The sequence below is a fragment of the Lissotriton helveticus genome, chromosome 2_1 (assembly GCF_964261635.1).
Source record: "Lissotriton helveticus chromosome 2_1, aLisHel1.1, whole genome shotgun sequence".
NCBI lineage: Eukaryota > Metazoa > Chordata > Amphibia > Caudata > Salamandridae > Lissotriton > Lissotriton helveticus.
The window spans coordinates 449,728,382-449,755,745 of NC_136059.1; the positions used below are offsets into that span (position 1 = coordinate 449,728,382).

The 27,364-nt window shown below is 42.9% G+C and overlaps 2 protein-coding genes across 2 annotated transcripts in view; one reads left to right on the forward strand and one right to left on the reverse strand.

The window, feature by feature from the left end:
* GPX8 (glutathione peroxidase 8 (putative)) overlaps window positions 1–26,578 on the forward strand; it is a 50,753-nt gene extending 24,175 nt beyond the window's left edge. The window contains exon 3 of the mRNA XM_078675081.1: window positions 23,214–26,578. Coding sequence (XP_078531207.1) covers window positions 23,214–23,377 — 164 coding nt within the window. The 3' untranslated portion in view covers window positions 23,378–26,578. The remainder of the gene's footprint in view (window positions 1–23,213) is intronic.
* The window catches only part of CDC20B (cell division cycle 20B), a 363,106-nt gene that overhangs the window by 318,285 nt on the left and 17,457 nt on the right, over window positions 1–27,364 (reverse strand). The window lies entirely within an intron of this gene.

A 27,364-nucleotide genomic window follows, 5' to 3' on the forward strand; every position in this document is an offset into this window, starting at 1 on the left:
GGAGACTTCGACGTCGATCTCCCTCGACGTCGATCAGATGGAGATGCTCCATGACGTCGTATTGACGACGGCTCTCGACGTCGTGTCGACGATGACCTTCCTCGACGTCGCGTCGACGGCGACCTTTCCTGGCATCGCCTCTGTGTCGACCTCCTTGACGTCGAAGGATGGGATCTGGCAGTCCCTCTCGACGGCGGCCCGCTAGTCAGCGCGACCTAGATGCCGTCCTAGCTCTCGGCGCCGATCCCCTCCGGGGCGGCGGAGAGTGTCTCGACGTCGACGGAATCCTCGACGTCGACGGAGACTTAGATGTAGTAGCAGCCATGGACTTCGAGCCCGAAGTATGGCGCCTCGACGCCGACTTACTTGACTGCGGCGGAGATCTTCGACGTCGTGAAGATGATCTGGGCCTTTTCGACGGCGACCTCGACGTCGACGGAGTTCTTCGACCTTCATTCCTCTTTCTGGGGACAGGAGAAGTAGAATGACGCCGTTTTTGGCCGTGCTTGATTGTAGGAGAAGATCTAGGAGCTGTGGAAGCACCCACCTGGTGACTTTTGTCCATCTCCTGCATGGCATGAAGTCGAATCTTCACCCTGTCGCGAAGAGTCCGACTTTTAAATTTTTTACAGTGATGGCACTGATCAGGAAAGTGTGTAGATGGAAGGCACACAATACACACAGAATGTGGGTCAGTCAGAGCCATCTTTTTGTCACAAGAAGGACATTTCCGGAACAGAGCAGGCATTCTGACAGGAAATTCTTGTGGGTTACCACAGAAAAATAAATCAGAAGCCTTATTTATTCAAAAAATGCCGAAATATAAGAGAAAATTCTCTCAAAAACACAATTTCAGTTGAAAACTGAAGAGCTCAAGCTCCAGGATCCTCACAGAAGGAGCCGGAAAAAAGAACTGACCCAACTGTCACCTGTGGTGCATCATGGGAGCAGGGGGTTGCCTTCAGGTCTTAAAGGCACGGTACCCCTACTCTAATGCCTTAAAGGCAAGGTGTCAGTTTTCTTTGTTTGCTTTATACTCTACTGCAGCCTACTGGCAAATGCCTGCAATTACAGGTTTTTTCCTATGGCAATAAAGCATTGTTGTATACAAATGTTTTCTGCTCTCTTTCTTCCTTAGGGTTTGGAAGAGTACTACTGTATGTATGCTAATTTATGTAATTTTGCGGCAATTTTGCCAGTTAGGAAATGTTTTAGGCTGCAAATATATGTTTTCACATATATATATATACATATATATTTATATGTATTTTCTATATGCTCCGGGATCCCGCACATGGGCGGGGATTATTCATAGATTATGACTATTGATGAGTATCCCCTGGATGAGAATTAACACAATTGGCCATTTTTGATCTCAGGTTACCAGTCTGAGTTTGTCACAATAGACAGACACAGGACTATACTGACTTGACACCAAAACTAAAACTGTCCCCCCCTCTCTGGATGCAAGGAAGGCATTTGATATGGTTGATTGGCAATATCTTAGAATAGTCTTGTCAAATACAGGCCCCAGGTCCCAAATTTATAACATACATTTTGGCTATTTATGTGTCTTGTCACCTACCACAAGAATCGCGGTCAATGGAGACTGGTCCTCAGCTGAAGGGGACACAACAGTGGTTTCTAATTCACCGTTGGTGTTCGCCCTGATGATGGAGCTGCAGAGCCACAAGATCAATTGCTAGGCATTCAGGTGAATATGGCGGATAGAGAACACAATATGCTGCAACTAATTGCAAAAGATGTGTTGGACTTTATAACATGCACAAACGCCCGTATGCCCAGACTCTTCTTTATCGCCCCACTTAGAGGAACTTAAACAGTTCAAAGTGGTCTCAGCCTTCTGCATCAACTACAAAAAATCAAGAGGAATAGTGGTGGCGGATCCAACAAACAGTTGTTGGATGGTTTAAACATACCTGGTGTGTGGTAGGCAGTCACTTCAGCCCCACCGCCTGTTTAAATATTAATTAAACAAATCTCTATTTGCAACCCCCAGTGATTGCCTACAAACACAGAAAGGAGGCCTGAAAGGAACAGCAGCCCACCATCCCTGTGTCTGTATTCTCAAATAGAAAACCGTTACCTTAAAAAAATCAGTGATGCTTTAAAAAAATAAAACGTTTCCCCTTTGATCCTCTGGACCACTGCCTGTTCCACCCGAGGTGACCTGACACCATTCACTAAAGGGAAGGAGTTCCAAAGGGACACCTTCCACTCTGTAAATTACCTCCTTTGAGGTGTCGTTAACTGATCAATATGTTGCAATTGCAACTGCGCTTGCAAATAGATTGAAGCCTACCATACCGAATCACGATTAGGAGGGGATGTTCATGACAGAAAAAACTGTGACTAGTACAAACACTAGTAAAAACTATGCAGGCCACTGGTAAACAGCAAGAAGTACTATAGCTGTGGAAGAAATCCTTGTGTCAGCGGCATAACTAAACCAGAGGGGTCCCTGCTGCAAAGAATATGGAAAGGCCTCCTCACTCCCAGATAAACTTTCAACTTTTCAAGTTGACAACAAGTGATCGAGGGAGGCCCCTCCCCTGCTTCCCCCCAGAACCAGGAGCTTAATGGCCCCCCTGCACTGCAGGAAATGTGGAGCTCTGTTACGCCCTAGTCTTGTGGCAACGCATCTCATAACCCTCCTAGTTAATCTATGAGAATATAGTGTTTACTACAGTCTAGCTGGATATAATCTGACCATAATCTGTGAGTAGGCCGCTAGAAAGGAACTCTCGTCCCGCTGGAGACCTTTAAAATGGGTAGGGTTTATTTTTTGGGCGGGGGTGTTTATAGCTCGAACTAGACTCGAAGGTATCAGAGCACTTTACATGAGTACCATCTGCGTTACAGATGGACACATTCATTTATTTATTTTTTGTCAGGCACTGGAAGATTAAGTGATTTGCCCAGAATCACAGAATGTTGTGCGTCCCTGCTGAACTTGAACCTGGTTCACCAGTTTTCAAATTGTCTTCATTTCCAATTTTAATGTGCTACAAGTTATATGAACTCATTGTCCTTCTATAAGAATTACCAACGTTTACACATATATACTTGATAAATTCTAGCACAATTCTAGCATAATTCTAGCTCAATATTTTCTACATCATCCTTAGAACATTGAATGCATTAAACTAATTGACCTAGGCTTGCCTGAATTTGCTTGCTTGCCACGTTGTAATACATATACTCAATAATCTGCATGGCGAGCCTAAATTCAAAATGTATGGAATCAGCTATCCACTAGGCATACTTTTATTGCAGTTGCTGGTGCTTTCTGACCTAGTATTTTATAGTTTATACAGTCATTGATACACTGGGGAAAATGTACTAACATGATGTGGCATGCAGCATAGCAACCAAAGTTGCAGCACTGTGCAGAGTCAAAGAGAGAGAAAAAGAATGCCATATCTACCCAATGCTGGTGCATTTTATGCAACCATGCTCCAAAGCGCACACCCTTGCAACAAAGTCCAAGAGTGTGTGCTTCTGTTAAGCATACGTGTTTTACTGGTGGGATATCCTTGCAGTACAAAGTGCTGGGCTTTCATATCGTTTAACATTTTTAAAACTTTTCCAGTAGAAAATTCTATGCTTTCACATAGTTTAACTTTTCACACTTTGTTTGTGTGCTGTGCAGTGCTTCAGAAATGCAAAGTTGGAATAGTTAGGAGACCTTTCAAACTTGTTCCACCGCTATGCCTGCCTCCAGGAGGCAAAATGTTTTGGTGTACATCCCTATATACACATTTTAGTCCATAGGGGTTTTCATTAAAACAGAGTGTTTGCATGGGAACACCTATACCACCTGTGGAATGCCCTCTTGATGCAAAGTGGTGCATATCATTTGTTCCGTCATGTGGAAAGTAAATGTCAAGCATTTCCCTTTAAATTTTGATTTCCTCTGACAGCTGATATGTTCTTAGGTACCTACGACTAGTCGACTGTGTCATTTTTAAGGTGGATCACATGCAATAGGCCATTTCAAGTCTGTTCAGCATTTCCTGTTTAAAATTTGACAAATAAACAATGCCTTTTATAAATACTGAGAGCATTAAATTCAATCTTAATTTTTGAGATACCTCAAGATAAGTGTTTGCTTTTCTTCCAAAATTAAGCATTATCCTTTACTTTCATAAACATTTCTTATGTATACTCCATATATAAAAGGCATTTACCCTGAAGCAGTAAACATACAGTAAACAACAAAATGAAGTGAAACTCCGAGATGGAGTACCCACAGCATGGGCATAATAAAGTTTGATATCTTCGTCAAATAGCAATCGAGGTCAGACAAATGACAGACTTGCCTAGAAACATTCGCTTCTTGAAAAACAGAAACTGCAGTCCCACCCTCCACTCCTGCCATCTACCAACTAACAGTGCTCAGGAAAATGAATCTGCAACTCCCAGTTAAACCAAAGGCCTCCTAAAATTGCTAATGGTAGCATGGTCTAACCCTCCTCACTTCATTGTCTGAGTCTTCTTCCTCGAGCGAAAGGATGCATGCAATACACTTCCACTGTCTGGGAACCTATCCTCACTGCCATAATATGCCATGTTAAACCAGGGCCTCCAAAAAGACCCCATTTTGCTTTGGTAATTCAAAATTCAAAAAATTGTCTTCAAGATTTGAGAAAATGCATTCCCTTAACACACAACGCATCTCATCGTAGTACATCAGTTTAAAAACTATAGCCCTGACGGAGATGCTAATAGTGAACCAAGGCAAGTCAGCTGTCCTGTAAACCTTAAATGTTGTCTAGATTAATTCACTGGATGGAGTAACATTACAGGCTATTAAATAAAACACAAGCTAGGTTTTTGTACAGAGCAATTCTGAACTCGCGAATATGCTATAATGCACAAACAGGAAGCACAATAAAAACCAGTATTTGCTAGGATGACACAATTTGGTTAAGCTGAGATTGATACAGATTTTCCACTTTTACCCTGTGCAGATCAGCCACTTGATGTATATCTCTTTCTGACATCAAAGGATAATGCTGTGCCTTCACTCTTGGAGGATGAGAATATATCGTGGATTACAGACAAAATCCACAGTTGTACATAGAAAGAAACTTGCCCAAGGAAGTTAGAAAGTTTCCTAACCGACACAGATCATGTTACACTTTTTTTGGGCACAGTGAGATTTTCCAATATTCATAGGATGCTAAACCAAGTCTGGGATTCGAACCTGGTTCTCCATGTCACGCGAATGGCAGCTGTGGCCACTATGCTGTATCGCCTCCATTAAAGTTATGCTTGTTTTGCCCTTTTGGTTCCAAGAGGACCTTGAGCTGAGCCAGACACCTGGCTTTAGCCTGGCTCGAGCTTTAAGTGGCTTGCCCCCCTCTATCTGTTTTTAAGCTGCTCCCTGCAAGTTATACTACAATTTGCCCTGATTGCAAAGACAATGTTCTGGTCATGTTTCCTTTCCTGAAAAGAATGCTAGTTAAGGAATGGGTAATTGAAAATCTTAGCAGGGTGATTTGGGGCTGTCATTATCTTTTGAGACTAAGTAGGCAGCAAGGAGTAAATCAGAGTGCAAGTAGACGTCCAAATGAATAAAATCTAAATTTCTCATGAGTGATATTCAAATCAGGGTGAGACTAGCGCTTGCATTGGATGAAAGCAGTATTTCACATGAAATATACTATATTCGGGAAATAACATCCTCAATCTGCAAAACAATGTTTTTAAAGCATTGCTTCATGTGGTTTAGAAGCTCACACCATGTAACCTATAATGCTAATAATACACTTTATAAACACAACTAGTGGCATCTTTCAGTCAGTCACAAACCAATGCTTTACAAAAACAAATAAATACGATTTTATGTATATAGGATTGGCAACAAAATTGGGTAAGCAAACAAGAGGAACCGGTAGCTCAAACCTTGATGACCAGAAGGGTGTGAGGGCTCATTTCAAACATTTGTTTCTTGCAAATATTTCAGAAAAAATTGCCAACAATCAACCTCTACAATTTATGGAAGGGAACAATCCTCTGGATGAAGGTCCGCCACAGCACTTCTATGTAAAAGGTGCCACCATAACTCTCTTATACAGGAGCTCATTCGAGTTGCAGATTCAGAACATCTCTCCTTTTATTCTTGGACATATCCACAAATTTTGTTCCTTCAAACCATACTCTCGTTTTATACAGACCTATAACAGGGGGAGACTTAACCACATTAGGGGTGGGTGCTAATGTTCATTTCTGCCTCATTTATAATTTCAACTGTTTCTGCACCAGACCCATCTCATTCTGCCAGAATCTATGTGTGTGAACATCCCCAGAATCAAGCCAGTTGCCCTACTGTCCACCGCTTTACTTGATTAATCAATGTGTCTCTCTTAGAAGCCTGCTGTTAGACCTGAGATTCTAGATGTAATAATATTTCCCCAAACTTTTGCCTTCACTCGCCTGTTTTGCTGAACTCGTTTTTGTTTGCATTAGGACCCTGTGCACTTTACCCCTGCTAACCAGTGCTAACCAGTGTGCTCGATCATTTAAACTTGGTAAAACACGCCTACCCCTAATTGGCACCTTAAAATTACTTATAAGTCCCTTGTAAGTGGTACTACATGTAAAGTAAATGCTGCTAGTGGGCTGGAGCATTCACTGTGCCACCCACTAAAGTAGCAATGCAAAACATGTCTCAGGCCTGCCTGCCATTGCAGCCTGTAAAGCAGTTTTAAACTGCCATTTCGACCTAGCAAAATAAACATTTTGCCATGCCTAAACTTTCCTTTTTAATACTTACATGTCCTGGCAAAGGAATCTCTTAAAGTAATTTTTCTCTGTTGTAAGACTATCTCTACCATAGATAAACATTGAGTTACCTTGTTACAGTTAATAGGTGATAACTTCCTTTTGGGACCAATTGCAGAAATGCTGTTTCCACTCGAATTAATTGCAATTTAAAATCCTGCTTATTGGTAAAATTAGATTTCGAGATACTATTCTGAAAATGCCAATTTTCAAAAGTCAGCATTTTTCTACCTAAACAAAACCTGTCTCTCTGCTAGTGTCCAGGGTCACGTGACTGTGAATGCCTCTCCTGTGGTGTTTTGTGTGTTCTTTTGAGACATGGAGACAAAAGGGGTTTGGGTGTGGGAAAGGGTGTCGCTCTCCTGAGCAGAATGTCATGGGGGGTGTACTCAGACCTCCTGAGCTGCAAAGGGTAGTCTTAGAGCTTGCCCATCCTCTTCCTGACTTTCACGGGTTGCCTGTCCTGTCACTGACAAATGCAACTCACACCTAGGCCTACCTGCTCGTTGCTACCCTAGACAGTTTGGAATCAAACCCAGGGATGGTGGAAGGTTTGACAAAGGGGGCATCCACCAGCCACAGGCTTGCATTAAGCACCTTCAGAACCTTCCATCAGATCACTCCTGGACCTGTGGTATATTCAGAAGGAGTGCCCTGCTGTTTGTAGAATGGACATTGGGCCTGCTAACCTTGAACCAGGCTCCACAGAAGTGAATCGAATGTCAGTTGCCTGACCCCCTGTTTCAGCTACAGGGACACAACAAGATTCCAGAGGCATCCTTGCAACGGCCTAGCTGACCACCACCAACTGGACTTGGCTGAGCCGATGCTGCTGGTCTCTACTGCAGGGAGCCCTGATCCCCCAAACAGTGCCCCCCAGGTCCTGGACCTTTGGTTAGTGTCAAAATAAACTTATCTAGAAGCAGAGGTGAAGATATAGATGTTTTGGGCTCCTCATGACCATGAAGTGACCTCTTTATGCCGAGAAATTACCACCCACGATGACTGCCAATGCGAAGCTCCAACAGGACCTGACCTACGTGACAACAGCGCCTGTTACCGCGAAGGCCCTATGAGACCTGTTCTTCACGCCAACAGCGATATTCCGTTTCAACGTTCAACATGATTCTCCAGTGACGACTGGCTCATCATACTACTACAACAGTGACCATCCATGGTGCCGGACCTGCTCCTCGCGTTAACAATGACCTCCTTGCAGACCCTCTAATGGAAACAGCAGCTCCTCGCTGGTACTTGAGAAGGTAACACCTCAGTAGCACAAACCTAGTCCCTGTATCTGATCCGTGCTCCAGAGTGGTCCACCTGAAAGTGTGACTTTTCCTCTAGTCCAGCGGTGTCAGATAAGGGGTGCTTTGTGCTTTTTAGAGCTATTTTTACCTAAAGCTTTAAAATAGCATATCTCCAGTTCTAATTAGATATGTGTTGTTTATTTACTAAAATGTAGTCTATTTTTCTAAATTTGGTTTGGCATTTTTCTTGTGTTCACCCTGACAAAGATTGTATTTATTATTTAGGTGGAGCTACCACCCCTCTCAACTAAGGACCCAATTTCTTGCAGCTGCTTCTTTAAAAACCAGGCCAGTCCCACAATCACCAGCATTTATGCACCCACCTTCGAAGTACCAGGCCAGTCAGCCATTGCCATGCTTCATAAGCCCAGTCCTCCAGGCTTATCAGATATACATACAAACTGCTAATTCTGGATCTAAATTCAGACTGATGTCCTAGACAGAAACTATTGAGTGAGGTAGCTGTAGATACTATTGCACCTACCATTTCTGCTACTTTCGTGTCTTAAGATTTTGAAGTCCCTGCCTTTTTCTGATCCTCCTTAAAATGAAAGGTTACCTCCCGTCCAATTTGGGCATAAACATGGGATCCATTTGTTACTTACAAGTCCATGAGGTTGAATCACATGCAACAGTCCACTCAATGAAACATAAAATAAAAATAGAGGGTGTAGGTCTTTCAACCGCCACCAGGTGAATCTTGAGAAGCCAGGGCCCTTTCAGGAATCTTTTAAGTAGCTAAAGACAAAACTGTGAAACATAGAGGGATCAACGTTTGGTGGGATGTTCACAGAATGTGCAGGGCTTTGGAAGATTCAGACACAGTCAGATCAGATCAGATTGGATTTACTAGTTCCATGTTCGCCTTCTCACTAAAGACACATCCAGCTGTCTGTGGAGACAGCATTGCATACGGTACTCCACAGAGCTAATCCTTGTTCAAGATTAGATAGATTTTATGTCAGTGTCAGTTGCCTTGCTCCTATGTGTTTCTTTCCTCCCTTTCTGTGTTTAAATCACCCGCAGGAGCTTTTTGGTTTCTCCGTCTGTAGATTTGTTATTTTTCCTGCTCCAAATACAGCATTGCAAACAGAACCATGTTTAAACACCACCAGTGTTCTGCCTTTCAGTGCCACCTAGCGTTCACTACCAAATCTGCAACAGAAATGTGGGACTCTTGATAGACTACTATAAACAGGCATTGGCAATGCCAATCGGTCTCGCTTGTATGTAAAGGTCAGCGAGAACTAATGGCATTCTCAAAGTTTGTTCCTTAGTGCCCTTACTTCTCATGAAACAGAAAATGCCTGATTCCTTTAGTAAGTGCCCATAAGTGTTTTAAAATGGACATTTCAATTTCTCCTGAAATTTAAAATTAATGTCTTCTGATCTAGAATAGTGCCCTCATTTCTTCTAATGTACTTTATGAATGTGGTCCCAGTTCAACACTACAGACGTGCCCTCATTAGTAGGTGACAAGTAATGCCGATCTGGTAGGTAACAGGAGTTACCGACCCGATCAGGAAGTTTAAGTGATGTGCTATTACCACACGCAGTAATCACAAATGTGGAAATCCTGCATGTTTTCTGAGGACAAATTCTGCAGTTCATTCCCGGAGGACTTTTTCCTTTGTAAAATTCTAACGATTACTGGTTCACATGCAGGAACACCAATTCCATCATATTATTACTCATTCTAGAGGATGCTATTGGAGAATCAACTTGTGATTCCCTTGTATAACTGGGTCCCAGTATTACCAATACCATAGAATCGGTAATATCATGTTCAGTCTTACCGCCCCTAGAGCCCAATTATGTTAAGGATCTACTGTGCCCATTTTACAAGCATGGGGCCTCATTTATGAAAAGTGACGCATTGCTGCGTGAAAACAGCGATGCGTCACTTTTCACTGCGCTCTCCCTGCGACATGATTGATGCGTCATATTTATAATATGACGCATCATGTCGCAAGGAGTTGCAGATACGTCAGTATTTCTGACGTATCTGTAGGCGCAAAAGTGACGCATTGCTGGAGTGTGTCACAAAAGTGACGCAACTCCAGCAATGCTTCCTTTCACATGGGGAAAGCCCCATGTGAAAGGGCTTGCGTCAGTCTTACGCCTGCTGTGAGGCAGGCGCAAGATTTTGACGCAACAGCGTCCTAAAAGTGACGCAGTGAAATCTCACAGATTTCACTGTGTCACTATTACGAGGCTTTTTGCGGGTGAACGCCCCCTCTGCATACATTATACCTGACGCAGGTATAATGTAGCGCAGGGGTTTACAAAGTGAAGCATCTGCTTAGATGCGTCACTTTGTAAATAGTGCGCATCAGGAGGCATGTTTTACGCCGCCGATGCGTCACAAAAAGTGATGCATCGGAAGCGCAAAACTCACGCAAGGCCTCATAAATGAGGCCCATTGTTTCTACTGCCACACTCTTGCGTGTACCTGCTGCCAAGACAGAGTTGTCCAATCTGTGGGACTTTGAAGGGTTATTGTGGCTTGTGTTACAGCAGCAATGCTTGCAGTCCTTGCAAATGTCACACATCTGGGGTTATACTACTGCATTTATAGACTGCCTCCGCAATACTGTAATAGTGGGAGTATGTCATGCCAATCAGCTGTACTGAAAAGCATACATGCCAACATTTGGAAAGAAGAAAGAGGTAGAATTTAACAAAATATTCCGGGTAATTATTTTCCCCATTGACTTGTATTGAAGTGAGGACAATATCAGCCAGGAGAAAGCTAAATGAAATCCATTTTTTGGCAGCAAAAATGGGGAATCTTCTGCCTGAATTGGGTCGGTTAGCAGGTATGGAAAAGGCCTGTTTTCTCTGCCTTCTGTTTTTTAGTATAGTGTAGTTTCACAGCCAATAAGGAGGCTGGTTACAGAACGGCTCGTGTTCTGTGAGCCAGAGCCTGTCCCTAACTGGAGCCAGTGGTTGTGTGTGCTGCTAACTTGGACCTGCACCTGCCCCCGCCCCCTTGAAGTGTCTCCTTGTGGGCTGCACTGTATGGTGGGTACAGTACAAGTAGTGCTTTTTTGACACAAAGTGAAGCTGAGGATGCTTATCAGTCATGTTACTATACACAGCTTGATGTGCTTTTGCTCCAATGACGCTCTGGGCAGGAATCAAATGTTGCCCCGTTTTCCTTGCCTGCATTTTGTCCTAGCTGATGCCTATAGCTTGCTATCTGAAGATATACAAAGTGCGAACCATTAACTGCATTGACTTTTAAAATATGTATTTGCAGTCCTGTATTAATAGTGAGGACAATCAAAACTACAAGTACTAGAATGCGAAAAGACACTGACATACCTAATAAAATACTACTAAACATCTAACACACATTTTGTACTCACAAACATTATTTTCCCAGAGAAAAAGAAGATTTTCATGTTTAGAGAACAATAACTAGAGATTCGGGTGGTCCTGACTGAGACCCTGACTGCCTGGCTTCTTTCTGTCCTGTATGACCAAGTCTTCCTCTCTGCTCCCGAGTAAAACATGACAGTAGGAATGGTGTGGGGGTGGGTTTAGGCTGTATTTATTGGCTAGGCCATGGCAGATTGCGCAAACTTCCCCAGTCTTCCCCCGCCCTCATTTGAATCATCCATGTCTCAGCTTATTCCGGCAGGTGCCAAATTGTAGGTGAGGGGCCTAGAGAGTAAAGGTGTGAAGGAGATGAGATGGAAGAGCATCTTAAACAAGGGTGCCTGCAGCCTTTATATAAAAATAGTATGATTACTTGCAGTATGGACTTAATTAACACTGGAGCCAGGTCAGAGGTGGAGCGCTTAATGATTTGTATGCAGAACACTCTATGTGCCTCTCTGAAGGTCGACACCCGGGCCATTGGTGCTGCTGCCCATGCTAAAAGCTGGCCCTGAATGTGGACAAAGTGTGTTCTACGGTACACTGACAGAATTAAAGGGTGTGACAGTGATTAATCTGTAAGAAAAAATAAGGGCCAGGGCCCTTGTCAGGACGCCAGTGCAGCTTGCACCACCCATTTCCCCTGCCATTGCTGTCAATGACAGTACCAACATGACTTTTAACCATCAGACTCCTACAAGTGAGACAATTTCAACTATTCTAGGCCCCAAAAGCTAAAAGAATTGCATGGGTGGCAGGTATTAGTAATTTTTAATGTATGTTTAATTAATTAACTAGTTTTTTTTTAACCTCTAAATTTGACTAACAGTGCCACCATGTGGTAATCTGTTATAAGGGCCGGTGTTGATAATTAAGTGCCGGTGCTGAGCACCGGAAACCACCAGCTCAAATTAAGTACTAAACCATGTGCTGAAAAAATTGGCAGATGTCAGAATGATTTCTTGTGTGAGCCCTTCAACTGCTGGGTAAACACAAGCAATTATGCACCTGTTCGGGACCCACTAACTTTGTTCTGTTTCATTTTCTGACTATTAATTATGCAGTCAGCCAAAGTCATAACATTTTTGTGATCTTGCCAAACTGTTGTTTTGAAGGCAAGTGTACTGGTATTGCAATTAAAGTGAGTCTCCTTTCAGTATGTGCACAGGTGCAGGCTGAACTTGTGACTCAACACTTTCTTTATTAGATTCATGAATTCTCAGTGCGTCCCAATCACAGCTCTGGTTTGTTATATTTTTCTCCACATAGGTCACACGTCTCAGTACCGTATATGCAGTTCTGTTTTTAACAGTGGAAATCTCGATCCTTTAAACTTTCACTTTGAGTGAGAAATAGATTTAGGATTAAAGTACATTTCCATTGCAGGTCTGTGTGATCCTCAGGACTTTCTCATTTACCTGACCGCGATATATTAACGAAATATGAGCAGCTGGAAAAAATATTAATACATTTGTTAAAGCCAGGATTGCAGCAGATCACAATAGAAGCAGTTCACTGTTTGAAATATTGCACATTGCTTTCCCATTAATGAGTAAAACCGTGCATTGTTTTTAATGATTCAATAAAACAATGCATTTCTTTTCATTACTGAAAAAACTGCACATCGTTGCCATTTCTTGAGCAAAGATTTTTATGTTTCTCTTTTTAGTTCTGGCTTGACAGCACAGCTGTCACTAAACCTTATGTGATCAACCTAAAAAAGAGCTTTCAGGAATACTACTAAGAGAGGATTTGGCTCTGTCCAGATGTTGGTGGACAGAAGTACATGTTTTGATTGGTCGGAAGTTGTATGCTACTACAGAAAAAGTGCGTCACCTCCATACACTGCTGTTTATATTGTTTGTTTATCCAGCTGCACGATAGACCACTGCACATTAGCAGCCCTAAGAGGACCCACTAACACACATAAAGTATCACACTTTTAATAGGATGGAGATTGAACTTTCAGGAGAACACACATGGCAGTGCTGTTAGAGTGTCTTAGATAAGCAGATAATTTACAGTGTTTGTTTTCCTCTGGCATCAACAGAGATTTTCTGCCCTTTTCATCATTAGTTTTTGACTTTGGAGTATATTTGCGTGTTTGAGAGCTGTATGGGAGGCCTCAGGCTGAACTAATCTACGTACATTTTTAGGTCTGCATTGACAGAAAAGCTGTTGCTAGACCATATCTGATTGAACAAAAAGAGCTTACAGGGTACTACTGATAGAGGGGCTTAGGCTCCAACCACATGTTGGTTTTCCTGACTAATATTCAAGGGAGAGGCAAGAAGTGAATCTTTAAAGAGTTCCAGCACCCATGCTCCTCCAAGAACTATGATAAACACACAGGGGTGCATTTCCTCAGTCTCAAGGAAGGGTGAAATCCGAAAGGTTGATCAAGAAAAGGTCTGATCATTGGTATTCCGGGATGGTGGGATCAGAGTGATCAGATCAAGGTGCCCTCACACACCCAGAAGGGTGAATTGTTAATCAGAGGGTGCTCCTCATCAGGCCAGCACTGCAATGCACGACGGGCCCCAAAATATGGTGTCTTTGGCAGAATTATTTTGATCTAAAAGCTGTATGATGAGTGTGGGTGAAGGGTTGTGGGTGTAGGGTGGTGCAGATCCTAAGGGATCCCTAAAGGAGTTTTAATGGAAGAGTGGTTGCCTCAACAAAGTAAAAGAGGGGAGCTATTGTGGGTAACAATGTACTGTGATAGCTTCAGGGCGTGATGAGAGAGGTCAAATGTTTCATGCTGGCCACGTGGGCCGGTAAAAGTGATTGCAGGTGTGCTCTGTAAAGCATGTCATATTTGACAAGATCCCATTGTGTCCTGCCCAGTAATGAATACAGTGCGTGACAGCTACTGGGTTGTCAGGACGGCAGAGTGGGCCAGTAAAATTGATCACAGGTGCACTCTGTGAAGCGCAACATATTGGTAAACTGCACGGTAGTCATGTAAAAGTGGTGGCTGTCGTTATGCATATGTGAGAATTAAACTGCCTCAATGTACCTGGCTCACCCCAATGGTGATGTTGGGTGTGTAGCGGAGGTCCAGGACTGATGCGACTGCGCGTATGGGTCATGCGACTCACAAATGGTGCCCCGCGAGTAAACGTCATGTTGGTGTTCCATGGGGTGGTTATATTGGAATGGTGACTGCTGCGTGTAATATGAGTGGCAATATCCCCGTTTGTGTCCAGTGCTCCAATCAACCCAGAGGGGATGACTTAAAGGATGCAGAGTGAGACATCACTCCTATAACTTGTGAGTAAGTTTATCCCTTTCTAATAATTTTTTTTTATTTCTTTATGGGACCATCCTTGTTCCTTGTTACTTTCAAGGTCTTGTGTGCCATTTTCTATGGTGCTTGATTACTGCTACTAATCTTTGCACATACTCTGGTATTGTTGAACAGTCTATTTTAATTTTCAAAAATGCACAAAGGTAATAATATTGTATGGCACAGTTATGTCTGTAAATGTCCTGTTACTTGCCTGTTGAACATATTTCACTCTTCCCAGGCTCTACCTGCACCTTTGGGCAGTGAGACACAGCCTTTGCATAATCCTTGTACCTCTGCTAGCGTATTGGGATACAATTGTTAAAGCAGCAGGCTCTTTATTGCTGTCCTCCATTTATTTCTTACAGGATGAATTCCTCCTTCTGCACCCTAGCAGGTGCAGTAACTCTTTCTAGTAGAGGCTCTTCACTCTTTCTCTGGGCCCCACTTCACAGTAGGGTAGGTGCTTACCTGATCCTGATGAAATGCCACTGACCCTCCAGGTAATTAGGCATGAAACATGTTGACCGCTCTCCTCCCGCACTGAAGCTATCACAGTAGCAGGTGCAGTAACCCTTTCTAGTAGAGGCTCCTCACTCTTTCTCTGGGCCCCACTTCACAGTAGGGTAGGTACTTACCTGATCCTGATGAAATGCCACTGACCCTCCAGGTATTTAGGCATGAAACATGTTGACCGCTCTCCTCCCGCACTGAAGCTATCACAGTAGCAGGTGCAGTAACCCTTTCTAGTAGAGGCTCCTCACTCTTTCTCTGGGCCCCACTTCACAGTAGGGTAGGTACTTACCTGATCCTGATGAAATGCCACTGACCCTCCAGGTATTTAGGCATGAAACATGTTGACCGCTCTCCTCCCGCACTGAAGCTATCACAGTAGCAGGTGCAGTAACCCTTTCTAGTAGAGGCTCCTCACTCTTTCTCTGGGCCCCACTTCACAGTAGGGTAGGTACTTACCTGATCCTGATGAAATGCCACTGACCCTCCAGGTATTTAGGCATGAAACATGTTGACCTCTCTCCTCACGCACTGAAGCTATCACAGTAGATTGTTACCCACAATACCTCTCAATATGTTTTTACTGTCTCAAGAGAACCACATTCTCATTAAAACTCCTATAGGGATCCCATAGACTCTTTTAAAACACCTCTGCACCACCCTACACCTACAACCTCTCACCCTCATCCACATTAATAATACAGCTTTAAGATCTAAAGATCTCCGCCAAAGAGCCACCATTGAGGAGCCTGTCAAGCATTGCAGCACTGGCCCAGCAAGGAGCGTCCTATGATGAAGCATGACACCCTTCTGTGTGTGTGACAACTCCTTAATCTGATTACTCTGATCCCCCCATCGCGGGATCCCGGTGATCAGACCTTTTCTTGATCAACTTGTTGGGGTTTTCCCCTTCCTTGAGACTGAGGAACAGCACCCATGTATATTTATCATGGTTTTGCTGAGAAGACAATTTGATTGGGCAGAAGTTATGTGTTTCCACTAGAAAGAGTGGTTTATTGCACTATTTGGCTTGTGGCAAAGGGCCTGGCCTAGCCTGCCAGTTTGGGCTGGACTATTCCCATTGGAGAAAAATCAAGACGAATTTGCATATGGTTGGGTCCAAACTGAGGTGGCATGGTGTGCAGAATAACGATGGACTGAGATATGGCCTTGAGTAATTTCCAGTGGCTGAGATTAATTCACGCATTCTAACTATCATTTTTTTTTTTTTAACTTTTGTGTGTTGGTTATAGTCAGGGCTACTAGAATAATGTGATTCTGAGGCTGTGGCGTTTTCCACATAATTATATATTTGCTGCATTTGCCACTTAATCCATCACCTTCTGCATGAATTGCAATTTATACAAAAAAAATGGTTTGTCCCGCAAACAGATCAAAAGTTACTAAAAACGTGGCAAAACCTAATCTCACACAGGTGGAGGCCTTTATCAAAAGTTGACTGGTCACCTTCTATTGCCCATTGCTGTATTTGAGTGTTAAACTGCTACGTATGAGGTGGAAAATAACAAAATAATGAAGTAATATTATCACAAAATATGACGAATTACGTTGCATCATTTTTCTTTTCTTGACGGATAATTTAGTAAACTCTTCTACGTAATGTGTTTCGTTACTGTTGCATACTTCCAGTGGACTTCATTATAGTGTCAAGCCAGTGGTAAAAGCTATACCCCTTGTTGGTTCATAGGGAACAGTTATATCAGATTCTTTAGGAATGATTTTTATAATGAAAAGTTATGACAAAGCAATAGGCCTACCTTACTTATTGTGAAATGCATGTGTTAAATAAAGACAGTGGCTTTTAAGTATGGATTGTTTTACACTCTGCTACCAGTGCTTAATTTGAGCCGGCAGTTGCAGGTAAGGCCCAACGGCATTAGTTTTTAGGGACCAACTCTTAATTTTAATCTTCAGACTTTCACCCAGATTAAGAGAAAGAACTGCAGAAAGGTGGAAATAAAGGAGGAAGAGAGTGAATGAAAAACAGTGACAGAGGTAGAAAGTGGAAATTGAAAATAGCTTGCAAGAGTGAGATAAAGAGACTGGGAGTGTCCTGTGTTGGATGGAAGAGGCGTGAGGTGGAATCGAGATTAGACTCTCTGTATTCAACAGCGCCAGCCACAGGCTTCTGAGAAAACCTTCGAGCACCAGCACTTACTATATACAAATTAAGTATTGGATAAAAAGCCTGTAGGCAGTTATTTTGTAAGGAGTGTGAAATTCACATAAGTTGATTTTGTGTATTTACGTGAAGTTTCAGGAAAATTACCAATAATTATGCAAAAATCTGTCATTATGAAGTATAGTTTCTAATATATTTGTAATATTATTACAGTGTACCTGATGGATGCCTTGTGGGAAGGCTTATGACCAACAAAGTATTGTATATTATTATATTGCATTTATATAGCACTTACTACCCCTGACGAGGCGCTACACCGCTTTTTCGGTGAGTAGCACGCTACTCCGGAACCCATAAAGCATTAGTGTTGAATTAGTATAGTGAAATATGGAAGTAAATTGAGTGGTGGATAGGTAGGTCTGTATCGGTTATGATAAGTCAGTGATAATGGTCATAGTCCTGATTTGTTTATAATAAAAAGAATAAATATGTTAAATGCATGAGGCTTGACATATCGATTCTAAAAAGCATAATTTAGTCAATAGGACAAGACAAATTGGATTGTTATTACTCTGTATTAAAGCCTACAAATAGGTATTTTGCTACACTAAATTCCCCGAGAATGGGGGTGTGGCCAGCAACATGGCCGAATAGGATGTGCCTCGCAACAGCTGCAGCCGGAGCGGTTCAATCCATGTAAAATCCTGCCATTCGGAACCGCTATCTAATATCCTGCCTATCCTGCTTACACGATCTCTCCCTCCAAACAAAACAAAATGTCCGCCAAAGCCGAACCGGCAGAGAAAGGGACTGTGAAAAACAACCGGGCCTTGCGCGTGGCAGAGAGGTGGTTGACCAAGGTGGGCTGAGACAGGCCCAAGTAACCGATCGGGTAGCTAGCGGCTCCCGAGACTCCGGCACGGTGCCGTCACCCACCGCCCCCTGCAGCTCCGAGAAACAGCAGCTATAACGGAGATGGCTAAGAAACCCATGGGCGCAACACGAATGGGATGCTGCATTGAGACAACGAGAGAGGAGATACTGGACACACAATAGACACACTCCAGCCAGGGGAGGTTCCCCACTGACATCCTCACTCACATTCAATGATGGGAAAGGACAAAGATTCCAAACCCCACAGATAAGGGAAAATGGAGTGTTACACAAAACCGGTCACTCCTCCTGAAACTACACAATCCCCAGTGCCTGACACAGCCACAATGCTGCAGGCCATACAATCCTCCAGGACAGTACTGGAGGACAGAATCTGGAAAGTCTGCTGTGAGTTGACCTTGCTTCGCCAGGACCTATGAAGTGTCTCTGAAAGGGTCACCACAACCGAAAAGCGCATCACGGACGGCCGATCTAAAAAGAAATGAAAAACTTACCTGCTCGCTGCTTTCCTGCTCTCTCCTGCATCTCAGTCTCTCCTCTCCAAGGCCGGAACAGGCAGCAGCCAGGCTCCCTCCCCTAAGCCAATCACATTACTGCAATGCAGCATTGTGATTCGTCAGAGCGACGTGGATCGCGCTCAGCCAGTGAATGGGGTTCTAAGCATGTTCCCACAAAGGCTGTAATGCAGCCTGAGTGGAGAACATGCAAAGAGCGCATGACTGTTTTGGATGGTCCCAGAGGGCAGACCAAACAGTCATTGCGCACTTGGAGTGGGCAAACCACTCCTCCCCTGCTCTGAGAGCATAGTAGGCACGACCGCCCACAATGCTGCACAGCAGGAACAAATGCAATGACAATAGCCTCGAGTTATTATCATTGTATTTGTTCTTTCATTGCTTTGCAGCGTGGGGCGACACTGCTTCGCCTTAGTGGAGGAGCCGCCACCGCTGCATGACCGAATTTTCAAAGGAATAAAGGTGGGTTTGTGATGTTGCATAAGCCCTTGAAGTGCTTTACAGCTGTTTCAATGATGTTACTCGACCATCAAAATGCACAAAGTGGGCAAATTATGTAATTGTATCTCATTACACAGCATATCTTCTATGTAGTAGTTAAGATGAATTGTTTCTCAAAGTGTCACACTTAAGGCATTGAAACGTCACGTAGCACACTGAAAGCAGGAAAATGTCACACACAAACAAGCTGAAAATTTGGCAGTTGTGTGCTCGCCTTTGACAGAAGTGAACCCGATCGCCTCAGCAGACAGCAGGCTGCTCCCCAAGTACCTCGTTAGCTCGAGCCTCCCGTCTCGTGCCACCCCTCCATCTGCTAGCCAAGTGCTCGAGCTCTCAACCGTCACTTGTGACACCGTTAACCGCCCGCTTGGAAAGCTCGGCCCTCGGGCGGTAGAGGTGTTACCTTTCCAAGAGAAAAATACCGGCCATTGTTGTTATTTTAAGAAGCTGCAAATGTCTGGACAAAATACTAAATTGGACTTTAAAGAAAATCGAATACATCACTTTGTAACATGACTGTTTTGCCTTTGTTTACTTCAATTATTAGTTAGAAATCGTCAACAGAGCACCAGAACACATTCAAAAGGGCCTTTCCCGTTTATATTTGCTGTTTCAAGTACGTACAGATAAGGGCTAAAATTGCCGGCTTTAGGTGATTTTGCTTATTTTTGCACCGGCCAGGGCATGACAATAGGTGGTAGACGTGGAAAACCGGTAAGGTGGCAACCCTACTGGGAGGGGCACACAGCAGAGAGGAGCACAAGAGGGGGCTATTAAGGCCAGCATATTGTTACTCTGCAGCAAGAAGATCTCCTCTCATGGGGGCGGATACACACAGCGGCTGGTTGCTGCTCACAACACTGAAATGTCCCAAGCAGTCATGTGTTCGAACATTCGAGCAAAGCTGTAGAAAGCAAAGCTTACGTCAGCATGTATTCCTGATGTGGCGAGTGGATTAAGATACGTGAAGTTTCTGACAACACAAGCATGCCTGTTTTACAACACACAATTTAATGTCAAGAGACTTACTTGCATGACTTTCACCATGCGAGTTCGAGCTCAGCTCTTCATCCTTCTGAGGTCGATGCATCTTGCTTGTTGTAATAATGAAAATATGAAGCATAGGTTTTCCTGTGCTTGATATGCTTATCCTTGTTATAAATAAAGACCAGCAAAGATAAAGTGTACAAAGTTTGGTTGTGTATGGAAGCAATAAACTGCATTTTTTCATCTGTGAATTTAATTTCATTTTGGGGAGAGGAGTTTACAAAACGGCTAGGGCGGTCGACCTCGAATCTGGGGAACTGGATTCGAGTCTCGGCAATGACGCTGAAAATCCTGTGATTCTGGGCAAATCATTTAATCTCCCCGTGCCTACCAAAAATGAATGTGTCCTGTAAGTCAAGTTCGCGCTATATAAAACTCTGTAAAATAAATGTAAAAAAAATACCTTTACGACATCCCTCATTAGGAGTTCTGCAGATTTTCTTTGCTGCGGGGAGCCTGAATTCCTGATTATGGGCGATATTTCAGCATCAAAATCTGCCGAGTACACGTTTCTCCCCTGAATGGGAGTAGCTGCATCCATCCAGGAATTATCGCGTCCTTTGCACAGATATCTTCTCTGGTTCAGGAGGGCAAAACGCTGCAATTTCCCTCTTTTTCTGAAAAGGCTCAAAGTGTCAGTCACCGTATAGTAGACTGAGAAAAAACAATGAGGTTCTAAACCTATGTCTTGCAGTTTGCATGCCGGTCGCTGATGCTGGTTCATAGCTCACTATGCTATATTAGAAGGAATGCAATTTATGAACTGCAAGTAATAGAATGATTTCTGTGTCAAAAGCAGTGACCCACATCCTATGTACATAACATAATTTAGAAGGAATGCAATTTAGAAGGAATGCAATTTATGAACTGCAAGTAATAGAATGATTTCTGTGTCAAAAGCAGTGACCCACATCCTATGTACATAACATAATAATCTGTCATCTAAATATTACACAATGTGCTTTCCAGGAGATACATTAACCCTCTATACTGCTTTGTGAGTCAAAACTGTGACTAAATAAAACACAGATCTTTAACAAATGCGTCAATCACCAGAGTTACCTTAGCATTATTATAATTCCCTGAGATTTACTTGGTACACAAAACTCTCTGCAGCAGGTGCTTTAACCCCATAAGATATTTTAAAATACCAACTTTGCTACCAATTAAGCTAGAATAGATTGGCTGTCACATTAATCCTTGATGCCAATTTCTTTGTGATAGAGTTTTACAAAAATAGATGTATAAATTGACTGTCAGACTGCTTTTCATAACTCGGCCCCTTGTGACTCCACCCACTTTTTGTTACTCATCTTGACCTTCAATATATGGGTTGCCAGAGTAAAGTGTTTTCAATTCCAGTTGTGCCTGGGGCACTTGTAATTGGGAGGTCGCAGAATTCCACCTGGAGTTATGGTCCTGGGTAAAATTCTAAACTACTTAGTTAGGCCCTATGTCTAGAAGACAGATATATTTTAAAATTGAAGCCTTCTTATTGTAGACGACTACAGCTAAAACAATAGGTTTTCAGGTGGCCACAACGTATGTCTATCAAGTGATCATTTACATTTATCTCACCATCATCTTTATGAAAGTAGTCCATGCAAACAAGCTTAAGGAAACTTCCAGAGTTCAAAGAAAAATCCTTGGTTTTGCAGCACACACAAACACAATGTGGGGTGCTTTCCAAGGTCTTAAGGTCTAATGTGCAAGCAATGAAGTGCAGCACTGCACCCAGACACTCAAAAGCACAGCATGGAAACCACAACTGCAGCTCACACCAGGGGTATTAAGCAATTAAACGGAGCTTCACTTCAAAACGTCAAATGCATTTGGCCCTATTTATGACCCCTTTACTCTGCCGTTGCGTCACTTTTTGTGGCGCTGTGGTGGCGTGAAATATGTACCACACCGCCATATTTAGAAAGTGATGCATCTAGGCAGATGCATCACTTTGTAAACCCCTGCGCTACATTATACCCACAACAGATGTAATGTATGCAGGGTTTGCCTACTGGCGCAGAAAAGGCTCGTATCAGTGTCACAGTGAAATCTATGAGATTTCACTGGAACACTTCTAGGACGCTACTGCGTCAAATACTTACGCTTGCCTCACAGCAGGCATAAAAAATGACGCAGGCCCTTTCACATGGGGCCTGCCCCATGTGAAAAAAAACATAGCTGGAGGTACGTTTGTTTTCAGACACACCCCAGCAATGTGCCACTTTTGCACCTACAGATATGTCAGGAATACTGACGTATCAGTAAATCCTTACGACATGGAATGCCATACAGTAAATACAGCACCTTCATGGTGTTGCAACGAGAGCACACTGAAAAGTGTTACATCACTGTTTTCATGCAGTGATGCTACACTTTTCATAAATGAAGTTCAATCTGTCCTAAAAGCTGATCGCATTCTACACAAAAGAAGCAACAGACAGCATGAAAAATAACTAAACTGAGTGAATACTAATCAATGCAGGAGAGTGAGTGCTTCATCCCAAGAGCAGTAATACAATCCGCAAATTTAAATATAGCATTTAAACCGCCAATATGCACGCAAGTACCAATTAAAGGTAATGATGTATAGTATTGATGGCAAGGGGATGAATTACTGTATTCTGACTTGACTACATCCTTTTTGTAAAACTTGTTCTCCCACCCCACAAAAAAAATGGTAGCCCTTTGCCTCAAGTGTGAGTTCCTATGGGTCTGCTTGTTCCCTCATACAGGATGTGGCAAAATAGTGAAAGCTTGGAGTGGTGATGCTGCCATGAAATTGAGTATTTCTTTCATTTCTGTAGAGTCTACAAAGAAGGAGCCAAGGTGGAACTTCTGGAAGTACCTGGTCAACCCTGAAGGCCAAGTGGTGAAGTTCTGGAGACCGGAGGAGTCTATCGAGAGCATCAAGCCGGATGTAATGGCTTTAGTCCGAGCAATCATTGTGAAAAGGAAGGAAGACCTCTGAAAGGGCCCTCAGAACAAGGAAAGGGCCTTATGGTGTCAAGAACCCTGGCAGTGAAGGCTGGCCTTTAAAAACATTTCCCTGAAAGTTTCTGCCCTGATGAGTGTTGTCGTTGTCTATTTTTCCGCCACACAGCAGAATTTCCACACTTGGGAATCTGCCTGCAGTGTTCAGGCCTACAAACGTGAACTTCAATCTGGGATACTTCGGGATAGCTCCAGAACGATTTTTTTCCATCTCTGGCTAAAATGTAATAGAGGAATTGATTTTTTTAAGACAAAAAGTATGACATCTACAATGTGGAAGGGGTATGGAGTGAAAACAATAGCAAATAAGAGAATTGACATGGGGGGGCATATGTACGAGGGGATTTCGCCACAGGAACATCACTTTTACAAACGCTCCTGTGGCACAGTGCCCTGCACCATATTTACAAAGTGCTGTTAAGCCACTTTTTGAGGCTTAACACTGCTTTGTAAGTATGGTACCCTTTCGTGCAGTTTTCTGCATGAAAGGAGCATGAAATGGGTGTTGCTGTGGGCATTCCACCGCAACACCCATTGCTTTTTGACGCTGCCCCAGATTTACATGAATCTGTGAATCTATAAATCTGAAGCTGCGCCAAAAACTAACGCCATGCAGTAGCAGGCGTTAGAATGGCACACCGAGGAGAAATACCTTCATTTCTCCTCGTTTTTGCTTTTTCTACGTGTGTTGCATTCTGCAGCACACATAGAAAGAGCAAAATTCCATTAATGATTATTTATGTGCAGAATGGTGCCACTTCCTCCACATAAAAAATCATTAAATAAATGACGATTTGCTACTTCGATGTGTGTAGCAGAATGCAGCACACATAGAAGTAACTTATCGCCATAATTGGTTGCTTATGTGCAGAAGGTGTCCATTCTCTGCAACGCAGGCACCCTTGCACTATGGCGCAAGGGTCTCTGTGTTGACGCGAGGCAGCTATTTTTAGCGCTAGGGAAAACACAGGGGGTGCCGTATTGTTGTAAATACGACGGATCCCTGCATTTTGGAAATGGCAGAGTTCAGAATTGCGAAATTTGCTGCAGCTCAGCGCTCCGCCCTTTTCCTTGTAACTATGCCCCATGGTCTTGAATATGCATCCTCTCCCTGACTTTGTACGTTTAGTGTGATACTCCCTGTTAGCACCAGATTGATAGTACTAATGGAATGGCACAAATTGTAGTCTCTTTATAGTGGTAATCTAAACATGCATACTTCTCTAAACACAAGCACACCCTGTCTCTCAAAATCAACTCATGCATAGTATTCTGTGTACACACATACTGTTCTGCACACACAGAAACACAAAAAATACTCTTTATGCTTTTCAACTCACACCCTCATGCACACACATTAATTCTGTTTCACTGCTTTGAGTACACATTTACAGCTCTAACCATGCATCTTGCATATATCCACAAAGACCATATCAGTAAGTTTACACACATACAAACATAACTACTTCTCCATATACATCCATACTCTTTTCCCTTACTCATACTTTTACTCATGCTCCCACACATTTTTAAGAACACTATTTTTTCTACGCGCACACACAATCACACACACACCTATGCTCTATTTGTATAAAAAAAAGGTGTCAGGGCTCTTATCAGGAGGCCACTTCAGCTTGCACCACATATTGCACCTGCTACGCTGCCAACGATAGTAACAACACAACTGATAACCATCACACTCCTACAAGTGTGACAGTTTGGACTATTTCCGGACCCCAAAGCTTTAAGAATGGCTTGGGCAACAGGTAATAGTCATTTTTTATTCATATTGAATTAATAACTAACTGTTTTGTGGCCATCTCTAAATTGGCCAGACAGCGCCACCTTGTTGCAAACTGTCACAAGCGCCAGGGTTTGCAATTAATTGCCAGTGCCAAGCTCCATAAACCACCGGCTCAAATTAAGCACTGCATGGACATGGACTAGAGGAGGGCAATTGTAAACAACAGTATGAGTTGGAAACGAAGACTAAGCGGTGGGGGTCTCCTGTGGGGTAGGTGCGGAGGAGGGATGTTAACCATAATTAATCTAAGAGCACCAAATGTCTACACGTTACTAGATGCAAAAACATAATTATTTGCTTAGGGCAACAAAAATCCTGACACCAGCCCTGATTCTCTGCTGAGATCTATGCACACTGTTCTTTACACAGCCATATGCATCCATACACACACATGCATACATTCTATTGTATGTTAATGCTTTTTCCTCTCTGTACTACCTTTATAGTGGGTGCTTAGTAATTTGGACCTAGAGTTCGCCATAGACCAGCATCCGTATGGCCGATGCGGTGTCCTTGTCTCTCAGAGTATCACTGTGTCTCCCTGTCTCTTTATTCCTCGCATGTTCTTGTTACATATTCTGTCCATGTCTGTGTCTCCCTCGAGATACACCCACATAACCCACCTGTACAAGCAGATTAAAATAACACACAGAATTAAGTGACCCCGTCAGATAGACAAACACAAACCATGTGAAGACACTAATACACAACTTTACCAATTACAACATCCATTCATATGTATTGTACTTTGTATATATATTGAAAACTAGGGATGATCCATGTGTTTAGTTTACAAAGCAAAATCTGCACTCTAAAATTGAAACCTCTGCACAGTGTAGCCATGTGGCAAGATCAGCACTAAAGGCAGTAAATGATTATAATTACTTAAACATTGCCAGTTCCATGCCCTGTGATTACTCAATGGCAACTTATACTCCTCTCCTTTCCAGAGAATACAAGAGACGTTTTCTCAATTAAAGAACAAACCACTGACCTAGGAGTATGAAAAGGAAATTGTGCAATACATGTTTTTAAAAAAGGTGAACTGTGGAAATTGTCACTGTGTATTTTTTGTGCCTTTGTCTTCAGACCGCCCTCATCCAGACACCCACTCCCTGGTAGTAAGCTTCATCCTGGGGTTACCTCCTAGTACAGGCATTTACAAAACATGTTGTGGAAGCAAGATGCATACAGATGTACACATAGAAGAGGGTCTGAGAGGCGGGAATAGATGTATAAGGAGCACAAGAGTCTTTATATACTTTAAGGAACGATCCACTGTAGAGAAAAAGATAGTTCTCATCCAATTTTGCATTGCTAACGTTTAACAGGCATTCTAGAATGTTTCTTTGATAAAGTCTGCCTGGGTTTTAAGATCTATTGTGACATCATTCACCATATGGACCCTATCAGAAAAGAGGCAGCTTTTCTCAGATATGCTAGGTATAACAGACAATGGTTTGTTTTCACTTTTTTTTTACCTTTTATGTCTTCATTTTCATAAGGTGTGTGTTTATTTATTATGCATAAAATACTTGCAGTGTCCTTCACTGGTTCTCCTCCTACCTTTCCAACTGACACTGTGTTATAATCAAAGATGCAGTCTTGTAATTTACAAAAGGAGTAGGTTTGTTAGAATTAGATCAGGTTGCAGGTAAATCAAGTAAAGCCCCACCAGGAGCAGCATCCTGCTGCTCAGCCCTTCTCAATCCAACTGTCCACTAATCCAAGCACACACACTCTCAACATTCCACCCATCCAATTACCCTACTTAGTGGCTGAGAAGCAGGGCACATCAAGACTGTGGTGAGAATGCATAAGTTAGCAATAGGGCACACCACACCATTTTGTTCACATAGGCACCTATAGTTCCCAAAAGACCCTTATCACCTGCTGAGATCCCCAGGGTTCCAAACTGTCTTCTTCCATCTTCAACCTATGCATGGAGCCGCTTGGTGCTCTACTCACAGATAACAGCATCAAGATTCACCAGTATGACAATGATACAAAACTCTACTTGAAAGTCTCCTCTGCTTCAGACATCTAATGCCTTAAACACAGCCTGCACACCATGGATGTCCAGTGCCTACCTGAAGCTTAACCCAGAGCTAAGACTGAATTCTTGTCATTTGCCAAGAACAACAAATAAAATACAGTACA